The following is a 17,715-nucleotide window of genomic DNA, read 5'->3' on the forward strand; positions in this document are numbered from 1 at the left end:
AGAGCATTTTATTAAGCTGTCTTACAAATCAAATAGACAAAACATTTAACTGACAAGGTTGCATGTGACAGTTATTTAAAGTCCTTTATTACTTGCTGACTTTTGAATTATGTTTTTGTGTTTTTCACAGTTGTAACTCTCTTCTCCATTTTAAATTATAATAATGCATTGACTCCAAGAAACTTACTTTTACTAAGTAAAATATATATATATATATATATATATATATATATATATATATATATATATATATATATATGTATATATATGTATATATATATATATATATATATATACATATATATATATATATATATATATATACATATGTGTGTATATATATATATATATATATATATATATATATATGTATATATATATATATATATATATATATATATATATATATATATATATATATATATATATATATATATATATATATATATATATATATATATATATATATATATATATATATATATATATATATGTATATATATATATATATATATATATATACTATATTCGAAGTGAAGGTCCTTGTCTTTCCTAACCTTAACTACATTGTTTGCAACCAAACTTACATTTTAATTAAAATTTAGACTTCCCTCCAGAAACCAAATTAGTCAAAGATAAAAGATTTTTGGATTTCCCGTCCTGTCATTGATCTCAAGCCCCTCCCCACATGAATTTTCTTTATCAGCCAATTCACTATCATTGCACATTTTATACGGTCTGTTCACGCAGTATGCCGCGTTGCGTAAAATGGATAAAGGTTGAACATCAACAGTTTTATTTTGCATTTGTGCAAAAATAACGCCATGCTTTTATGCTGGAAAAGGCACACCGGAAGTACAACCTGCTCGGTTGGCGCATGTAGCCCTCTGCCACAAAGTTTCACCCTGTAAAATATCAACGCTTCTTTATGAGTTAGGTGGGTTTTAAGAACTTTGAGGCTTTTCACACTGGAAAATCGAATTATGTGCTGAAATTGTAACTGTCCTTCCTCCTCGTCTCGTTTCACATAAGTATCCCAGTTGTCAAACAGAGCTAGCCAGTTAGCTGGTGGAAGCTAGCCGGGTGCAACAGTGCAGCAGATAAACAAATAGGCGAGACGACCAGCAGATTGAATGCTGTCACCCTCAGAATAGAACAGCATCAATTCATGGCGACCCGGCGGGACTTCGCGGACTTGGATAGTTCGGATGAAGCGGTGAGGGCCACCTGTGACGACGCAACGTCGTGTAAAAGGTAAGACGGGGTGTGCAGCAGATCGCTACAGGACACGCCGTGATGATAATAATAGCCGTGTTGGTTTGAAAAACAAGCATACATTTCACCAATTATACACGTTAATCATCATATCTATAATGCAAGGCAGCGTTATAGCTTTTGTGCAGCCTTATCACTTCATGATTTCTTATTGACATAGCATTAGGGTTTGTTTTTTCATATTTAATTAAATGGGAAAAGTGCACCATTCGGCCAGTGTTTGTTAGCTGTCTGACGTACCAGATGCAGCCTTACCGCAATGTCAGTAGGCGTGTGTGAATCCCTCGTTGTCTGTGCAAACTGCTGCTGCCAACATCCAGATCGAATCTTTCCATTCATTTAGATAATCTCTAAATGCTTCATCAGTTGTTTTTTCCGTTTCATCAAACATGCGTTTTAAATTCAGGTTTGCCACCAGTAAAGGCTACTGGAACGACCCCTACATCCAATATTTCTCTAGATCTGTTGGGGAAAGGAAGGCGCCTGAAATAAACAGAGGTAAGTGGTGCAGTCAACCCCCCCATTTACACTGTAGTTACGCATCTTCACAGTGAATATAGTGCATTAAACAAACACAGAGTGCAGTATAGAGCTCAAGCTTTATGTGTTGCTTTTGCTAGTATGTGTTGCGGGTACATGTTGCACACTGTGATTGATTAATGACTTGCAACATCATCTTCAAGAATTGAGCTATAACCTTTTAAACAAACTTCTGTCCTTGTGTTTGTCTTAATGGCCAGGTTACTATGCCCGTGTTAAAGGAGTGAACCACCTCCTTGACGCTTTTATACAGAAAACAGAGTGCAACTGCCAAGTTGTTAACATTGGTGCTGGACTGGACACCACTTTTTGGAGATTAAAGGTTTGCCACCTAGCTGTCATCTGTTGTAATTGTGATAAGAGTCCGTTTTTGTTTTGAGTAGGCTACAAGGTGTCTCACTATGCAAACACACGTATCTTTTTTTTTTGTGCGATCCAGGATGAAAACCTCTTGCCTAAAAAGTTTTTTGAAGTTGACTTCCCAACGATTGTGGCGAGGAAAATCCACTGCATCAAGTGAGATGACATTTTCTTTCTTCACCCTAAATCAGAACACAATTTTAGAGGAATTGGTTTTTAAATTAGTTGATTAGCTGATTAGTTTTATTGAGGCAGCAAATGTATTTCATTTACATGTTGTCATTTCATATATCAATCAGTAGAGGGAGACAAAGCTCTTCAAAGAAACGGCTCCACATTCTTGCAGTAGTTGTTTTTGATGTGCTTTTTAAAATATATCACAAAGGCAAAAAGAAATAATATAAAGCACCAGTCTCAATAAAAAAATATAATGTACGCTGGTGTAGGTTTATCACTTTCTTCAATTACCATTCTATAATCTAAGGTAATATAAAAAGTTAACATTACTCTTTCTGTTCATTATTTCATAAAACAATTATGGCTAATGTAAAAACAGAATGCAAATTCATTTAAATGTATGTTATACCGTAATTAAATAAGTTTTTATGTACGTTGAGATTTATTCCTGACCAACATGAAGGCTTTTGATATTTCTAAACCATTTTTTCCCCCTATGAATAGGACAAAGCCGCCACTCTCCAAACCCCTGATTGAAACACACTCCACCGACTCCTTGACGTTAGGTAATAGACTAAAGCTGTTTATGTGAGGAAACAGAATACTTCCTGTTATTGTGCTTGCTAAGCGTTTCCAAAGTGTCTCACTGTATGTACCTCGCTTTCCCTTTGTTCAGATGCCCACAGCCTCAACTCAGACCGCTTTTGTATCATTGGAGCCGACCTCAGAGACCTGTCGAATTTGGATGAAAAACTGAAGAAGTGTCACCTTAACCCAGAGTACGTGATTATTTAAAATTTTCTTCTTCTCCTTTGTGAAAATGCAAGCAAGCTTTAACCTTATCACCATCAACAGTTTCACAAAACACGTTGACCAAGTTTAATTTGTTACATTTCTATGTCAATGTAGACATCGATGCTAATGCTAAAAATGTCCTCCTCTCCAGATTGCCCACAGTGTTCGTGTCAGAGTGCGTGCTGGTCTACATGACGCCGTCCCAATCCTCTAATCTTGTCCGCTGGGCAGCAGAAACATTACACACAGCCATGTTCATCAGCTACGAGCAGGTAAACAGACCCGAAGACAGAGTGTTGATTGGTGGGAATTGGTGGGCCCGGTTTATCTGCACTGGCACAGTAAATGATCCCGCCTTTGATTCGCCAACACAATCTTTCAGGTGAACATGAGCGATCGATTTGGCCAAGTGATGATCGAGAACCTGCAGCGCCGCCACTGCAACCTGGCAGGAGTGGAGATCTGCCACTCTCTGGACTCACAGGTTCTGCTCAGGTTTTGCTTGAAGTTGTTTAAATAATTAAAAATTTAAAAAAATCAACACTGAGGATTTTAATGCGTGTTCTTTGCAGAAGGATCGGTTCTTGAAGACGGCCTGGGAGCACGCTGATGCTTTGGACATGATGACGGTCTACAGCATGCTGCCACAGGAGGACGTGGCAAGGTAGAGTCTGGTTGAAGCAACTATTTAATGATGTTATTGCGGTCCAAGAATTTTATTTTGCTAATTTCTAAAGTACTTACTGACTTAATGTCCTGTGATTAATACTTCTCGAGCAAAAGCTTTCTGGAAATTAGCATAGCAAAAATCGACTATAGATAACTTTGTCATCAATTAAAGTATTTTTTTAAGATAATAATTGAAGTAACAAAATGATGATAATTGGCAGTGCAGGCCATCAATTATCAAATTTTAGAATTTTTTATATAGCAAAGATTTATCCATATTTATTTACTATATTACACTCAGGTTACTAATGTTAGTAGATACCTTTTATCTTGTAATAAGTTGTCAGCTTGTTTTAAAATAGCTGAATTGTGTTTAATTTTTTAATACATTTTTTTTTGATGAAATGTGTTTGAGCATTAAATCATCATGTGTCACTGAGAAAGCCTTGATGTGAAAGCTCGGTAGATGAAAGGCTGCAAGACTATGTATGAAAAAAACTCTCATTATAATTACTGAAAATAATGTGTGATTCTGCTGACAGTTGATGCTTTTTAATGCATTTCCTGTGTTTTGTGCCAATCTTGAATTTGATGTGTCTCTGTTAGAATCGAGAGACTGGAGTTCCTGGATGAGAGGGAGCTCCTGCAGCAGCTTCTCCAACACTACAGCATCTGCTGGGCCACCAAGGACAAACTGAACTTGGGTAATTTACCTTTTAAAAAAAAAAATAAAAAAATGCTCCGGCATCATCCCTGACTACTGTGGCGCCTCGCGTGTCCTTTACATTTGTTGTGTTTTCCGCCCGTGTTACAGCTTCATGTTTCCACGTGGAACAGCTGCCGTGCTCATTAATGAAAACGGGTCACGCTGTGTTTCCTCAGGTCTAGCGCAGTTGGCGTTTTGAGTGGGAAGCTCGTCCACCGTCGGGGTGTGTTTGACACGCGCGTGGACGCCAAAGTCAACAGCGGGAGGATCCGTAAAGGGAGACATTTCGAAAGAGGAAGTTTGACTTCTCAGGCGAGCCCTCGCCTGGGGGCTGTTTTATTGTGAAAAACCCGCAGCATCGGCAGAACGTGACGCCACCAGCGCCCTCGGTAACCCAGGAGATGATACGAGTGGAGTATGCGAAGACGTGCTTTCCCAGCTACCCTGGCACTGATTCACCGCCCGCAAATCACATGAAGGTTGCTCGATGAATTGATCGACAAGACATGTTTTTGTTATTCAAAACGCTGTTTTGAATTTGGATCAGAACCGACGATTGTGTGTTGAATTTCAATGTGATTTATCGTTGTCTAATTTTTACCATGACCTCTACTTTTAATTTATTTCATGTCATCTGTGCATGTGGCAAAGCAAGAGTCTGAATCATGAGTAACGGTTTTATTTACATTTGCTTGTGAACATGTTTTGTATTTTTGAACTTTGCTCCGAATCAGGAAGCTTCTAGTAGAATAGAGGCCAATAGAATATTTAAAGACTGCATGTAGAGCGTGAATTAAAAAAAAACATTTTCTGTAAGACTGTGGGATCTTCTTTATTGAAGGAACACAGACTTCCTATCAGATTATAAGGTAGGAACCTACAGTAGGATTTCCATAAACTAAAGTTTTATGAAAATCTTGTACAGATCTGCAGGCAGCCAGTATTAACAGTGCATCACTTCACAAGGCTTTTAATCACTGCTGTATACATTTAAGTCAGACTAAGTATCCTGAGTAACGGTAACATTTTAGGGAATTTAACACAGCATCAATTCAGACAGCAAAGACAGATTGTGTCTATTTTTTCTTCCTTTATTATGAGTCCTATGTGACACATAAATTCAGTTGTCCTCACTCACTGAAATCAGCGGCGGAGTGAAGGAAGCAGTCTGTGGTAAAAGCCATCCTGGAAAACCTCATCAGTCCCTCCTGTGGGAGCTCACTCAGTAACAGTCACTCCACCTACGTGTCAGACTGAGGTTAAGGTTACCACCAGACTGGACAGCATGCAACCAAAACACACACACACACACACACACACACACACACACACACACACACACACACACAATAAGTGATAAGTGCTTAACTGGAAAAACAACATGACATTCTTCCACTGCACTATCTAACTACTGTATTATTCACCCGAATAACTGGCCTGACACATTTTCAAAGAGTTTCCTACACAATTTCCATCATTAACACTTGACAATTTTCTCAGCTCGAGTATAAAAATGTAGCAAGTTTTCTAATGATGCCTCGGTTTCATGTTGTGCGCCCGAGAATCTGCACAGGAATAGTTGGCACAATAAATCACATCTCCTTTCATGGACACAATTAAAAGAGACTAAAAAGTTCTTTTTTGATCCTCTTAATGAGAAAGTTCAAAAAAAAAAAAAAAAAAAAAAGTGAAAAGTTAGTGTGTTAGTGTGATGTTGCAACCGTTAATTTCTAAACTTAATTTGGATTCTACTGCAGGTTTGATGTAATTTTAATAACAAAATAATTATTTGGTATAAATTTAATTATTACATTAAATGCATTAATACTAATAAACCTCTCTCAGAGTGGGCACAATGATGTTGTTTTTTTTAATTGATATTATGAGGGAGCCTGGAGGCCCGAGAGAGCAGCGTCCTTGATTAGGATCATTGGAAACACCTGTGGTAACTCAACTGTTTAAAGCCACGGTGGCTGCTGGGGAACAAAGGTCCATCATGAGATTTTAATTAGAAAAGATGGAACCGACAGTTTTATGGTTTAAATTACCAACAAGTGTGTTTGCTTAGAAGAAACCCTCCGCCCTTAATGTACAGTCCGGGCGGATGCCAAGCAGTAATATGAAAATGATTAATCATAAAGAAAGTAAGCTCAATGCATATTAGCGGAAATAAATAGTGATATACCTCAAGGCGCATTGTTGATCTGCTCAATTTCATTTTTGATAAGAAATTGAAAAGCTCAGCCGTCATCAAATCATTTTAGTCGTTCTAAGTCGTAGAAAAGATAGAAAAGTGAGAGTAAAAGATACACTGAACCTCAAAGTGCCTTTTTGAATGAGATAATGATGGCTTATAATAATATAACAGAAACAGGCAATATATTTTTAAAATGTTTGTTTTGCCTTTACTTTTCAATGGAAACTAGGCATTAAGATCAGCTGGAGGGCCAGTTGTCTGAACAAGTCAAACTCAGCAATTTGTATAACATGGCAACAGCTTGGGACAAACACAACTAGACAATGACAAGAATGATAATGATTATTTTTGACAAGCTGTAAAAGCAGCTTTCATATAACTCCCTTTCCCTTTTTGATGTTATTTTGCCATTAAGTGTTCCCAAATATGTTCCTCACTCTTTTCCATAGGCTTGATGACTTTATGAGCTTCACACCTTTGGGTGTTTGGAGCAGGAACAATTGCAGGAAGGTGGGGCATCGGAGGAGAAAAAGGATGTGCGTACGTCCTTTATCCATGACACCATCGATATCTGATATAATAACAGGACGGTGGTGAGGGTTACGTTTCTTATCCAGCATGTCAGAGGCAGAGAGCAAGGCCGAGGTGTTTGCTGTGGCCGAGATGGGTCAGCAGGTGGATGACAGACACGCCGCCAGACTCTTCTTTGAGCGCTACGTGCAGCCCTGCCTGGCCGAGCTGCTGGGGACCGGCCTGTTTGTGTTTGTGGGCTGCGCCTCCGTCGTTGGGAACGCTGGGATGTCAGGTGTCACCCAGCCCGCCCTGGCTCACGGGCTGGCGCTGGGAGTGATGATTGTGATGTTTGGCCAAGTCAGGTAATAACTGCTGCCTCTAATGCAATGATAGTCATTGTTTTTTATTATCATTATTATTATTTGCTTGCTGGACAGACAGACAGACAGACAGACAGACAGACAGACAGACATATCTATCTATCTATCTATCTATCTATCTATCTGTCTATCTATCTATCTATCTTAGCAGGAAGCTAAAACTTGTTGAATTGTTGTTTTTTGCTGGAGGCCTGTAGATAAATAAGCTATTTTCTGGAAAATTAATAATTACCTGTGTGAAGCTGCTCTGGAGTCTAGGATGAATAAATGAAGGTCTGAAAGTCGGTAAAAATATTGTAATTTTACAGGAGTCTCAATGTCGGAAAGAAGCTATGCACAGCAACTTTAAAATGGGATTGGACAAAATTTAAACTGCACTTCAAACACAGATCTCCCTGAAACAAAAATAAATAAATAAATGACGTGTGACGAAGACATTCTGACATCCCCACAGGATTTATGATGCCATGTGTGTCTTGCAGCGGCGGCCACTTTAACCCCGTTGTGTCTGTGAGCGTCTACCTATGTGGGGGGATGGAGCTGCGCCTGCTGCCGCCCTACATCGTGGCCCAGCTGGCAGGAGGGATGCTTGGCGCCGCCTTGACCCGGGTGAGCAGAGGACGTTTGCGTTGTTGAAAAAAAAAACCCAAAATAAAACAAAAAACACTCGCTCTCGTCATGCTCACGATAAAAGACGCCCTCGCCCTTTGTTTTGCGCTTCAGGCCGTCTTCCCCGCTGCGGAGTACGCCGCCGCCAGAGGGGGTGCTTTCGACGTCGGCACCAGCGATGTGGCGGCATGCACGCTGGCGGAGGTCACGATGACCGTCGCTCTCACCTTGGCGGTGTGCATGGGGGCCATCAACAGCCGGACCCGCTCCGCCGTGGCTCCATTCTGCATCGGCCTCATCGTGACTGCCAACATATTTGCAGGGTAAAGAAACTGAAACGCCACAAGCTCACAACAACAACAACAACAACAACAACAACAACAACAACAATAATAATAATAATAATAATAATAATAATAATATCCTCAAACTTGCTTAGGCAAGGCCAATGATGCTTAAGCCTCATGTTTTCTCACCCTGTTTGTAGCACCCTTGTTCATTTCTCAAATACACACCTTCATAACGTTCCTACTCCAGGGGCCTTTTGTCTGGAGCTTGCATGAACCCTGCACGGGCATTTGGTCCTGCAGTGGCTGCCAACCACTGGAACCACCACTGGATCTTTTGGGTGGGACCCACCTGCGGCGCTCTGTTCACCGTTGGCCTGGTCAGGTATGAGAATCAATTTATTATGGAGTTATGTGACAGGTGTCAGAGAATTGACCAAATTAAGAGTAAAGTCTTTTTTATTTGTAGAGTCTTCACAGAAGTCATTTGTGAAGAAAAATAGTGTCTTATTAAAGCTTTGGCAGAAATACTGTAAGGGTACATAAACAGATTGCCTATGTAAAGTTAGCATCTTTAGCAGCAAAGTCGGCAAAGCATTAAACAAAAGAAAAGAATTAGCTTCGCTGTACCATGATGGGCTACATTAAATTTTAAGCTTCAATTTATTTCTATGGCTACTGCACACACAAAAGTGTGTGTTATTACTTTGACAGTGGCGACTGCTCTCTTTCACAGGTTCGTGTTTGGTGACCAGAAAACTCGACTTGTGTTGAAGTGAATGATGCGTCTGCCCTTAAAACGGCTGGAATTGTTGTTTATTTTCTCTTTAGTTAAATGAAATTTGATGCTTTGATATAATAAAGTGTTTAATGACAACATATTTTTTTTTTTTCTTTTAAATAAAAACTCTACATATCTTATTTGGGTTGCAAGAAAACGTCATAGTGGAACTTCCACAGGAATACCAACACCTCATATTGTCTGTTCACACTCTGTTATGCAGTTAAGGTCCTGGAAATGAATAACAGTAACAGGACAAGATGAACGGCAGTTAACTGATGCTTAAACTCATGTGAAAATATAGTGTCCTAAGTGTCAGTAATTATTGACAGTGGGGACAAGACACAGACCACCAAAAGCACAAACAGGCACGAGTGTTCCAGCTAAAGGATTTCTGAATGTACTGTCTGTCTAAGGTGCATAACATTTTTTTTCTTCAATCTTTTGACCTGGAATTTAAATGGAAAACAATCCAGACAGTCACTTTTTCTCCTTTATTTCAACTTGAAGGATGTACAGAATTAAAAACACTTGAAAATCAACAACACCAACGATTCACCTCAAACAAGCAAAACATCTAATAAACAAATACTTCATTTTGACCAAAAGGGAGAAAATGTGTTGTTTACAGCATTACAAACTTAACATTACTTGACATTGATTATCAACTGAGAGAGAGGAAAAGAACGGAGAGGATTGATGAAAGGGTTCTTTCCACTAACGGGAGGAGTTGGAACTGGACCTCGAACGATGACGGCGGCGTCCTGGCGATCGTGAGCGGCGACGTATTGGGGAGCGCCGCCGCGGTGACCTTGACCTACAAGACACAAGGTCAAATATGGATGCAGAAAGACAGATATGGATACCAACGATTCCCGGCAATAGTTAGTTATAGAGTCAATGTGAACCATCACTGGCCGCTCACCTTCTCCTCATTCGGGGCGGCGTGCGGCGCCACATAGGGGGCGGAGGGGGCATCCTGCGGGGAGGGGACAGCCGGCGGGGGGGCGGGCGCACTGTGGGGGTCAGCACTGCCGTGACCGTGATCTCCTGTCCGTCGATCTGACCTGAAAGATAAAGATTTAAACCAAGCAGATGAGAAATGTCTCCTGTCGAATCAAATTTCATTTTTCACCACCAGCAGACATGAATTTATGAGGTAGGAAGAAGAAGCTCAGGTTCACACCCGCCCCCACGCTTTTCACCTCCATCCATGTGTTTCAGGGCCTTCTCTGCCTCCTCGGGGGTCTCAAACTCAATGTAGGCGTAGCATTTGGACAGGTGCGGGTAGACGCGGTTCATGGGCATGTCGATCATCTTGATCTTGCCGTAGACGGAGAAGATCTCTTGGATGTGGTCCTTCAGGGAGCACAAGGCAGACATTGTTTGAGACCGTGTTGTAACAGGTCACACATGTCAGTAACACACACTGAGAAAAGGGTTGAAGTACAACATAAGAAAGTACTAACCTACACTTCTGAGTCAAAAGTTTGGACACATGCTTATCTTTAACGGTGTTTCTTTCATTTTCATGACTAATTACATTGTAGATTGTCACTCAAGGCATCAAAACAATGAAAGAACACATATGGAATATGTATTAAACAACTAAATGTGAAATAAGTCAAACAAGTTTTGTATTTTAGATAATCTAGAATAGCCACCCGTCATATAAAATATATTCAACATAACAAATTTAGGCATTTAACATTTTTTTCTTTTGCCACATTAATCCACATGTCTTTGTCATATATTTGATGTCTTCAGTATTTATCTACATTGTAGAAAGTAGTAAAGACAAAGACAAAACATGTATGTCAAAACTTCTGACTAGTAGTGTATTTAAACTGAAACAAAACTGCTGAAAAAAAGATATAATATCCAGAGAGCAGATGTATGTAAGTGGTCATTTCAGACTTCTTTTATTACTGTAGTCATGCTCCTGTGCAAATACTGATTGATTCTCCAAACATTACACATTAATTTCCCCCTGCATATTCATGTTGACTGAAATCCAATCCTACTAATACATATGTACCTTGAATAAAAAACAACAACAAGAAGTTAGATCTAATCAAGCAGTCTTTGGGTCTGCTGCACATGATCCTAATATCTGGTCATTTGTTCTATTCGCCTCAAAGTCCAATATCCCTTTCAGTAAAACAAAAGAAAAAAGGGCTTTGACGAACCATATTAAATCAGTTTTATTTCACATCTCCAACATCAGCATCTCTCTCATTAAATAATTCACCTTGATGACATTTCTGGTCAGCCTGCCCAGGTAGATCTTTGTTGGCTTGGGAGGGGTGGGGCTTCGTCGGCGCCGGTCTCTATCGTCCTTCTTGGCAGACTTAGACCTGCATGAAGTACGTTTCTGTTAGTATCTGACAATAAATTGATGGCACTTGTGAGATTCAAACTGTAACTGACGAATGATTCACAACCTGCAGAGCAAAACATTATTCAAGTGATGTTAAGTCCCTATAGTTGCTATTTAACATGCATTGAATGGCCGTTCATAAATCCTCAGTTTCTGCAGTAGCGCAACTTTCAGTCCACTAATGAGCAACTCCGGATGTTTATAGTTCTAGTTTATTGAACGTATTTCAGTAAAATATGCGCCTCCACATGCAGAGCAGGTTGTCATGAATGTTGCGACACGGCCAAGTTTCCTAAAGCAAGTCACTGAATCCACTGAACTCAGCCCAAACTCAGCCCATTGCATATTGTGCTATTATATTTGTAACATTACATTACACATACATATGTTGGAATTATTATATTGAGTTGAATGTATAAATGTATTGAATGTTACTATATGTAGGGCTTTGGTGTATATTTGATGATCATGATCAGTGCCTTGGGGGTGTTGAAAACCTTGTGAGCAAAGACTGTGAAACTCATTAAGCCTCATAAACAGTGACCTGGGGTGACCAGAGAGTGGTCACACTGGTCAGCTGAAGGAACTGCCTTTGCGACCATCATAAAGTTTGCGACCCATCCAGTCACAGGGATGGGAGCTTGTGACCTGAGCTTGTCTTGCCGCAAATTGGTTCAACAGGTCACACCGGAAGGACGTTCAAAAATGTATTCAGCAAAAGCAGCAGTTGTGGAAGGCAATGAAGTTGCGCTCAAAATCACCACAATCTATTAACTGCTCTGGTCATGTGACAATACAAAAATATGTCTACTTGATTATTTTAGTACGCAGAAGCAGTAAAGTCAAACAATTAGATTTCAATGACAGTTACAATTGTGGCATCTCAAAATAACAACTGATGGATATGCTGCATCCGGCAAAGTGTCTGCTCTGTTTCTAGTGACTCCAAAAAAAGTTGTTTGCACATAGTCTAAACATAAATAATTGAGAGTGTGTTAAAGGTCCACAAGACCACAAGAAAATAGTAGCGGTTTTCTTACTTGGAGCGCGAGCGCCTTCTGTTATGGCGCTGGCGGGTGGGGCTCGGTGAGGAGGAGGAGGAGGAAGAAGAGGAACGGGAGCTGGAAGAGCCAGAGGCGGAGGAACTGGAGCCGCTGGAAGAGCCCGAGCTGGAGCCCGAGCTGCTGCTGGAGCTGGAGCTAAAGACGAGCATGGATTGTGCAGAAGTTAGCAGAAGTTATACAACTCAGGAGGGTGTGTATTCCAAGTCATTATGAAATTAACATTCGATGGTGAGAAACTAATTGCAACCTAGGGAAAAAACACGATGTACGTGATGTAAACAACCTGCTGCTCCCACTGGAAGCACTGCGTCGTGTGCGGTTCTTCTCACGCCCTCGGCCTTTCTCAGCTCCTTCTTTGGCGGAGACTGACTTCTCCTTCCCTCGCTGTTTGCTCTTGTCGTCCTCTTTCCTTTTCGTTGGGGAAGGCGCCCTATTGGAGCAGAAAAGGGGGCATCAAAGGTCTGCATGCGCTGTCAATGCAGCAAGACGTTTACACAAAGATTTACAAAGATTACGTTTACACCGCGCCTTTGACAGCTCGACAGCACAGCGATTAGCGCGGCAAACATTCGCTCAAAATAGCGTTAGCTTACGCATACGAGCTAACACAAACATTGCGTTGGGCCGTGACTGCAATTCTCGCGTTTGTTGACGGAAGGGAATAAAAGCAGCATAATCGAATAATATATTTATACGATGGGACGCGTAACGCTATCGTGACAATATTGATAAATGTATACACTTGGAACGTTTACTCACATATTCACCACCTACATGCGACAGTTGGTGTCGCAGACAGATGACGTAATTTTTTTTTTTACTGCGACGCAATCAAAAACGCGCCCAAACAGCGGCATGAAGGATTGGCGGATTTTTCCTGAATTCGGACTGCCAGGGTTGCGTTCACCTTCATATTCTCGCCGCTAATTAAGGTACTCGATAAGGGGGAAAAACAGTTGGGTTTGAGTAGACGTTTTTGATGATGCAGCAAAGTTCAGACGTTGTCCTTGTGAACATGGGCTTGTCATTTGCTTTGATGCTGACAGGCGCGCACCTGCCTGCCAGGTTACGCTTTGGGAAATACTAAATGGTCTGCACTGGTTTTCCTCTGCGTTCAAACGTCTCGACAACGCAAGACTGCTCGCCTGTTAATACAGCTTTATTCATTACCGTTATTGCCTCGGGAAGTTATCTATTAAGCTGTATTTCAGGTATAAGAGGCAGGGTTTCGTGAAGGACCTTGTCTTCAGGCGACACGGACTGAGGGACGCAACGCATCGCCTTGAAGGGGGCCGTCCGCACTGAGATGACACACACGGCGGACCAGGAGCCAGCTGACAGCAGCAAACCCTCCAGCAGGACCCTCGCCTTGACCGTTTTCTCCGCCGCGATCGGAGGCACCTTCCAGTACGGCTACAACATCTCAATCATCAATGCCCCTACCAGCTACGTCCAGACCTTCATCAATGAGAGCTACACAGAGCGCTGGGGCTCTGGCTTGGAGAGCACCCAGGTAACCGTGGTATGGACCATTATCGTGTCGGCCTTCTCCCTTGGAGGTCTGTTCGGGGCCCTTCTCGGAGGGCTGCTGTCGATCCGCCTTGGGAGGAAGAACACCCTCCTGCTGAACAACTTCTTCCTGTTTGCCAGCGCCATTCTGGTGCTGACATGCAAGTTCGCCAAATCCTTCGAAATGCTCATCATCGCCCGTCTCTTAGTGGGCATAAACTCGGGGGTGAGCATGAACGTCCAGCCCATGTACTTCGGCGAGAGCGCCCCCAAACACCTCAGAGGCGCCGTGGCATTTTCCTCTGCGGTTTTCACGGCATTCGGGATCTTCCTGGGTCAGGTGGTGGGCCTGACGGCCCTGCTGGGCTCAGAGCCCCTGTGGCCCTACTTGCTGGCCAGCAACGCTTTGCCGGCCTTGATCCAGCTTGTCACCCTTCCGTGGTTCCCCGAGAGCCCGAGATACCTCCTCATTGATCGTGGGGACAGAGAGGCGTGCGTACAGGCCCTCAGGAGGCTCCGCGGCGGCGAGGCCCCGGTCTCAGAGATAGAGGAGATGCTTCAGGAACAGGAGCAGCAGAAACACACAGCTTTAAACTCCAAATCCAAAGGTGCCGCCTTGACGCTGTGGTCTCTGCTCAAGAGCCGAGAACTGCGGCCCCAGCTCCGGACGGCCATGGTGGCCAGCAGCGCCATGATGCTCTGCGGGAATGACTCCATCTACTTCTACGCGTCGTACATCTTCCAGGCGGCGGGGATCCCGCAGCAGATGATCCAGTATGTGACTATCGGCACCGGGGCCTCCGAGCTGGTTTCCTCCATCCTGAGCAACATCTTGATCGAGCGCGTTGGCCGCAGGTACCTGCTGGTGGGCGGGTACAGCCTCATGTCTTTCTGGAGCGTGGTCTTCACTGTGGCGCTGACCCTGCAGAGCCGCGGGGTGGACGGGATGGCCTACCTCAGCATGGCCTGTGTGTTCGCCTACATCCTCAGCTTCGGCTTGGGCCCGGCGGGGGTGTCTGTAATCTTACCCACAGAGATCTTCGACCAGGCGGCCCGGCCGGCCGCGTACATGGTGTCCGGCTCGCTGCTGTGGATCAGCCTGTTCTTCGTGGGCATGCTCTTTCCCTTCATTGTCAACAGCCTGGGGAACTTCTGCTTCCTTCCCTTCCTGGCTGTGTGCCTCTCAGCGGCTGTGTTTTTGGGGCTGTCTCTGCCCGAGACCAAGGGTAAGACGCTGGCTGAGATCACCATGGCGTTCGACAAGAAGAACAAAGTGCAAAAGAAGTGGAATGGATTGCCAGTCAGCGAGCCTGACGCGGATGGCTCAAGCTTCGTTGGAATATTCCAAGATCCCGACACTGATCCTGAACCAAAGGCTGGTAATGGAGGGTTGACATCCTCTTGCAACACTGAGAACGGAGACACTCGTGAGGTTATTTAATGCTTTTTTATCTGTGCTTTTTTCCCCACACACTTAGAAAAGTGTAATATTGACAGATTCTTTTTGGCTGTTATTCCACGTCTAATTTATTGAGCTAAGTCTGAAAAGTTCCCATATTTGATCTGTTTTTCGGATATTTATTTACTCCAGTGGAGCAGCCTTGAATCAATTTGGAATTATCCAAACACTCACTTATCCAAACTGGACCTTCCGCAGGTTTAGAAGGTCTAGTCCTCATAATAATGCAGCTATGAGGTAATCTCAGAGGGTGGGACAAACGGCTTTATGGCCATGTGGACAAAATCTTCTTGAGGGATGTATCTATGACCTATATGACATCACAAGGGGTCTATTTCCAGATCTCTGTAACACTTTCAGAAAATAGGGGCAGTCAGACTTAAAAAAAAAAGAAGAAATAAATATTGAGCATTTCCCCTTTCTGAGAAGTTTAGAGACACTTCATTGCTTTTCTATCTTAATATAGGACCTCTGCACACTAGAAAGTGAACATTTAGTTGCACTTCTTTTTGACTCATACATGAGAAAATTACTTTAATTTCCATCTGTGACATTTACAAAAAAAACAACTGCCAGCCTCAAAAGCATAATTTGCAAATTATTTTTCTTTCATCTGCATTTACTGTAGTGTCCAACGTGTCTCCAGTGAGTCCATGAGGCAGTTGTACTTACTTTTCTTTAATTTGTGGAGCTCAGTCATGGTGCCTGCTGTGCTCTCCAAATGAAAAGCACCTTGATGTGAATCAAACCAATGCAAGTGCAATATTATATCACAACCAGCCATTTTTATTTAAATTCATGTTACTTTTCTGATGAACATTATGCCAAAGATTTGTTCCACACTGACAGTGAAGCTTTTTTTTTCTGCACTGCCCTAATAAACAAACCTCAGTGAAGGAGTGACTAATAAGAATAGAAAGCTTCCTGCTGTAACCTTGCACTATGAACGTGTTGCACTCTAATGCTGGATTCTACACTATAAACGGATGTGCCTCTCCCATTCTAGTAGTAGTTGTTGTGCTTTGGCCGCACACTGTGTAATCGTTTGAAATGCATGTATTCAGGGATCATCCACGATAATCCAATGCTCGCGGCAAGCCGATGAAGATGTTTGTTTATTCCGTCACCTGATCCTGTTTTGTGTGTTGCCAATGTGTTTGTTGACGCTGGTGCTTCGGGTGCACCTGCATTAACCTGTCTGCCGTTCCATGTGGGAATAATGTCGCCAGATCCGCCGTATACGCTTGAATGCTGTAAAGCTCTGTGAAACTTTGAAATGTATGCATGGATCACTGTGCATGTGTATGTGGCGGTGGTGGTGGTGGTGGTGTCCGCAGCTCTGCAGAACAGCCAGTAGATGCCGACATTGTTGTTGCTCTCCCAGGGAACATAAAAGCGCAGCTTCAAAACTCCTGAGGCTTTAAGAGAGTTTAGTGAAAGCTGCCTGGTGACTCATCGATGACCTGATCTGTAAGAGCCACTGTTTAATTTCAATAGATCATACCTGTTTTTTATTTTCAGTTATTCATTTAACAAAATCACACTCAATCAGTCAGGAAAAATGCCATTGCTGTAGCTGGTGATGTACGTGGAGACATATGCTGCTGCTGTATCGTGCCTCACTTTAGTCTGTTAAAGGCTTAGTGTGCAACATCAAAATTGATCTATGTATCAGCTTATTTTGAAGTTTTTATGCAGTACTTTAATTTATACAAATACACAAAAAATGAACAACTGTTGTGTTTTCATTAGCAATCAATAATCATTTCTATTTAGATAAAGGGCAGGTCGACTTGGAAGGAGGCAACTGAGTAAATGAGAGGCGGGAACAGAAAATGGATGGGTGATGTTTTACAATATGCCCTCCCACTACTAGATGTCACTTGATCTTTCACACTGGGCTTTTAAACGTTTGGAAAGATTCTTTCCAGTCTCTCTTATTAGAGACTCAGACCCTTGTATGGAATTGTATTATTATATATGTACTGAAATTATTTATTCACATACTGTACTG

The 17,715-nt window shown here is 42.1% G+C and overlaps 2 protein-coding genes and 1 pseudogene across 3 annotated transcripts; 2 read left to right on the forward strand and 1 right to left on the reverse strand.

Annotated features, from left to right (window-relative positions):
* The first annotated feature begins 813 nt into the window (after positions 1-813).
* lcmt1 (leucine carboxyl methyltransferase 1) lies at positions 814-5,338 on the forward strand. Of its 2 annotated transcripts, XM_076034698.1 has the most exons (12): positions 814-937; positions 1,033-1,254; positions 1,682-1,773; positions 2,016-2,137; positions 2,255-2,331; positions 2,857-2,918; positions 3,029-3,131; positions 3,299-3,419; positions 3,530-3,631; positions 3,720-3,811; positions 4,423-4,520; positions 4,699-5,338. In XM_076034698.1, exons 2-12 carry the CDS (start codon positions 1,169-1,171, stop codon positions 4,719-4,721), a joined length of 978 nt encoding a protein of 325 aa, XP_075890813.1. In that variant the 5' UTR covers positions 814-937; positions 1,033-1,168; the 3' UTR covers positions 4,722-5,338. The 2 variants fall into 2 exon arrangements, with proteins under 2 accessions (XP_075890813.1, XP_075890812.1); XM_076034697.1 differs by having other exon boundaries at positions 856-1,254.
* Positions 5,339-6,237: 899 nt separating this feature from the next.
* Positions 6,238-9,312, forward strand: aqp8a.1 (aquaporin 8a, tandem duplicate 1). Its single transcript, XM_076034699.1, has 5 exons — positions 6,238-7,594; positions 8,095-8,221; positions 8,336-8,544; positions 8,759-8,893; positions 9,245-9,312. Exons 1-5 carry the CDS (start codon positions 7,338-7,340, stop codon positions 9,285-9,287), a joined length of 771 nt encoding a protein of 256 aa, XP_075890814.1. The 5' UTR covers positions 6,238-7,337; the 3' UTR covers positions 9,288-9,312.
* A 457-nt stretch (positions 9,313-9,769) lies between these two features.
* LOC142893800 (uncharacterized) lies at positions 9,770-14,529 on the reverse strand (annotated as a pseudogene).
* Between the last annotated feature and the right edge of the window lie 3,186 nt (positions 14,530-17,715).

Source organism: Nelusetta ayraudi, unplaced genomic scaffold, assembly GCF_046127955.1.
Source record: "Nelusetta ayraudi isolate G7.1 ecotype Tasmania unplaced genomic scaffold, CSIRO-AGI_Nayr_v1 ptg000042l, whole genome shotgun sequence".
Classification (NCBI taxonomy): Eukaryota; Metazoa; Chordata; class Actinopteri; order Tetraodontiformes; family Monacanthidae; genus Nelusetta; species Nelusetta ayraudi.

What these genes read in the sequence shown, in the direction of transcription:
- lcmt1 (XM_076034698.1), top strand. Translation starts at nt 1,169, where the DNA reads ATGGCGACCCGGCGGGACTTCGCGGACTTGGATAGTTCGGATGAAGCG. An exon ending in CACCGACTCCTTGACGTTAG is followed by an intron (nt 2,919 to 3,028) that starts GTAATAGACTAA and finishes CCCTTTGTTCAG; the next exon opens with ATGCCCACAGCCTCAACTCA. An exon ending in AAGTGTCACCTTAACCCAGA is followed by an intron (nt 3,132 to 3,298) that starts GTACGTGATTAT and finishes CCTCCTCTCCAG; the next exon opens with ATTGCCCACAGTGTTCGTGT.
- aqp8a.1 (XM_076034699.1), top strand. Translation starts at nt 7,338, where the DNA reads ATGTCAGAGGCAGAGAGCAAGGCCGAGGTGTTTGCTGTGGCCGAGATG. An exon ending in TTGGCGCCGCCTTGACCCGG is followed by an intron (nt 8,222 to 8,335) that starts GTGAGCAGAGGA and finishes TTTGCGCTTCAG; the next exon opens with GCCGTCTTCCCCGCTGCGGA. An exon ending in TTCACCGTTGGCCTGGTCAG is followed by an intron (nt 8,894 to 9,244) that starts GTATGAGAATCA and finishes TCTCTTTCACAG; the next exon opens with GTTCGTGTTTGGTGACCAGA.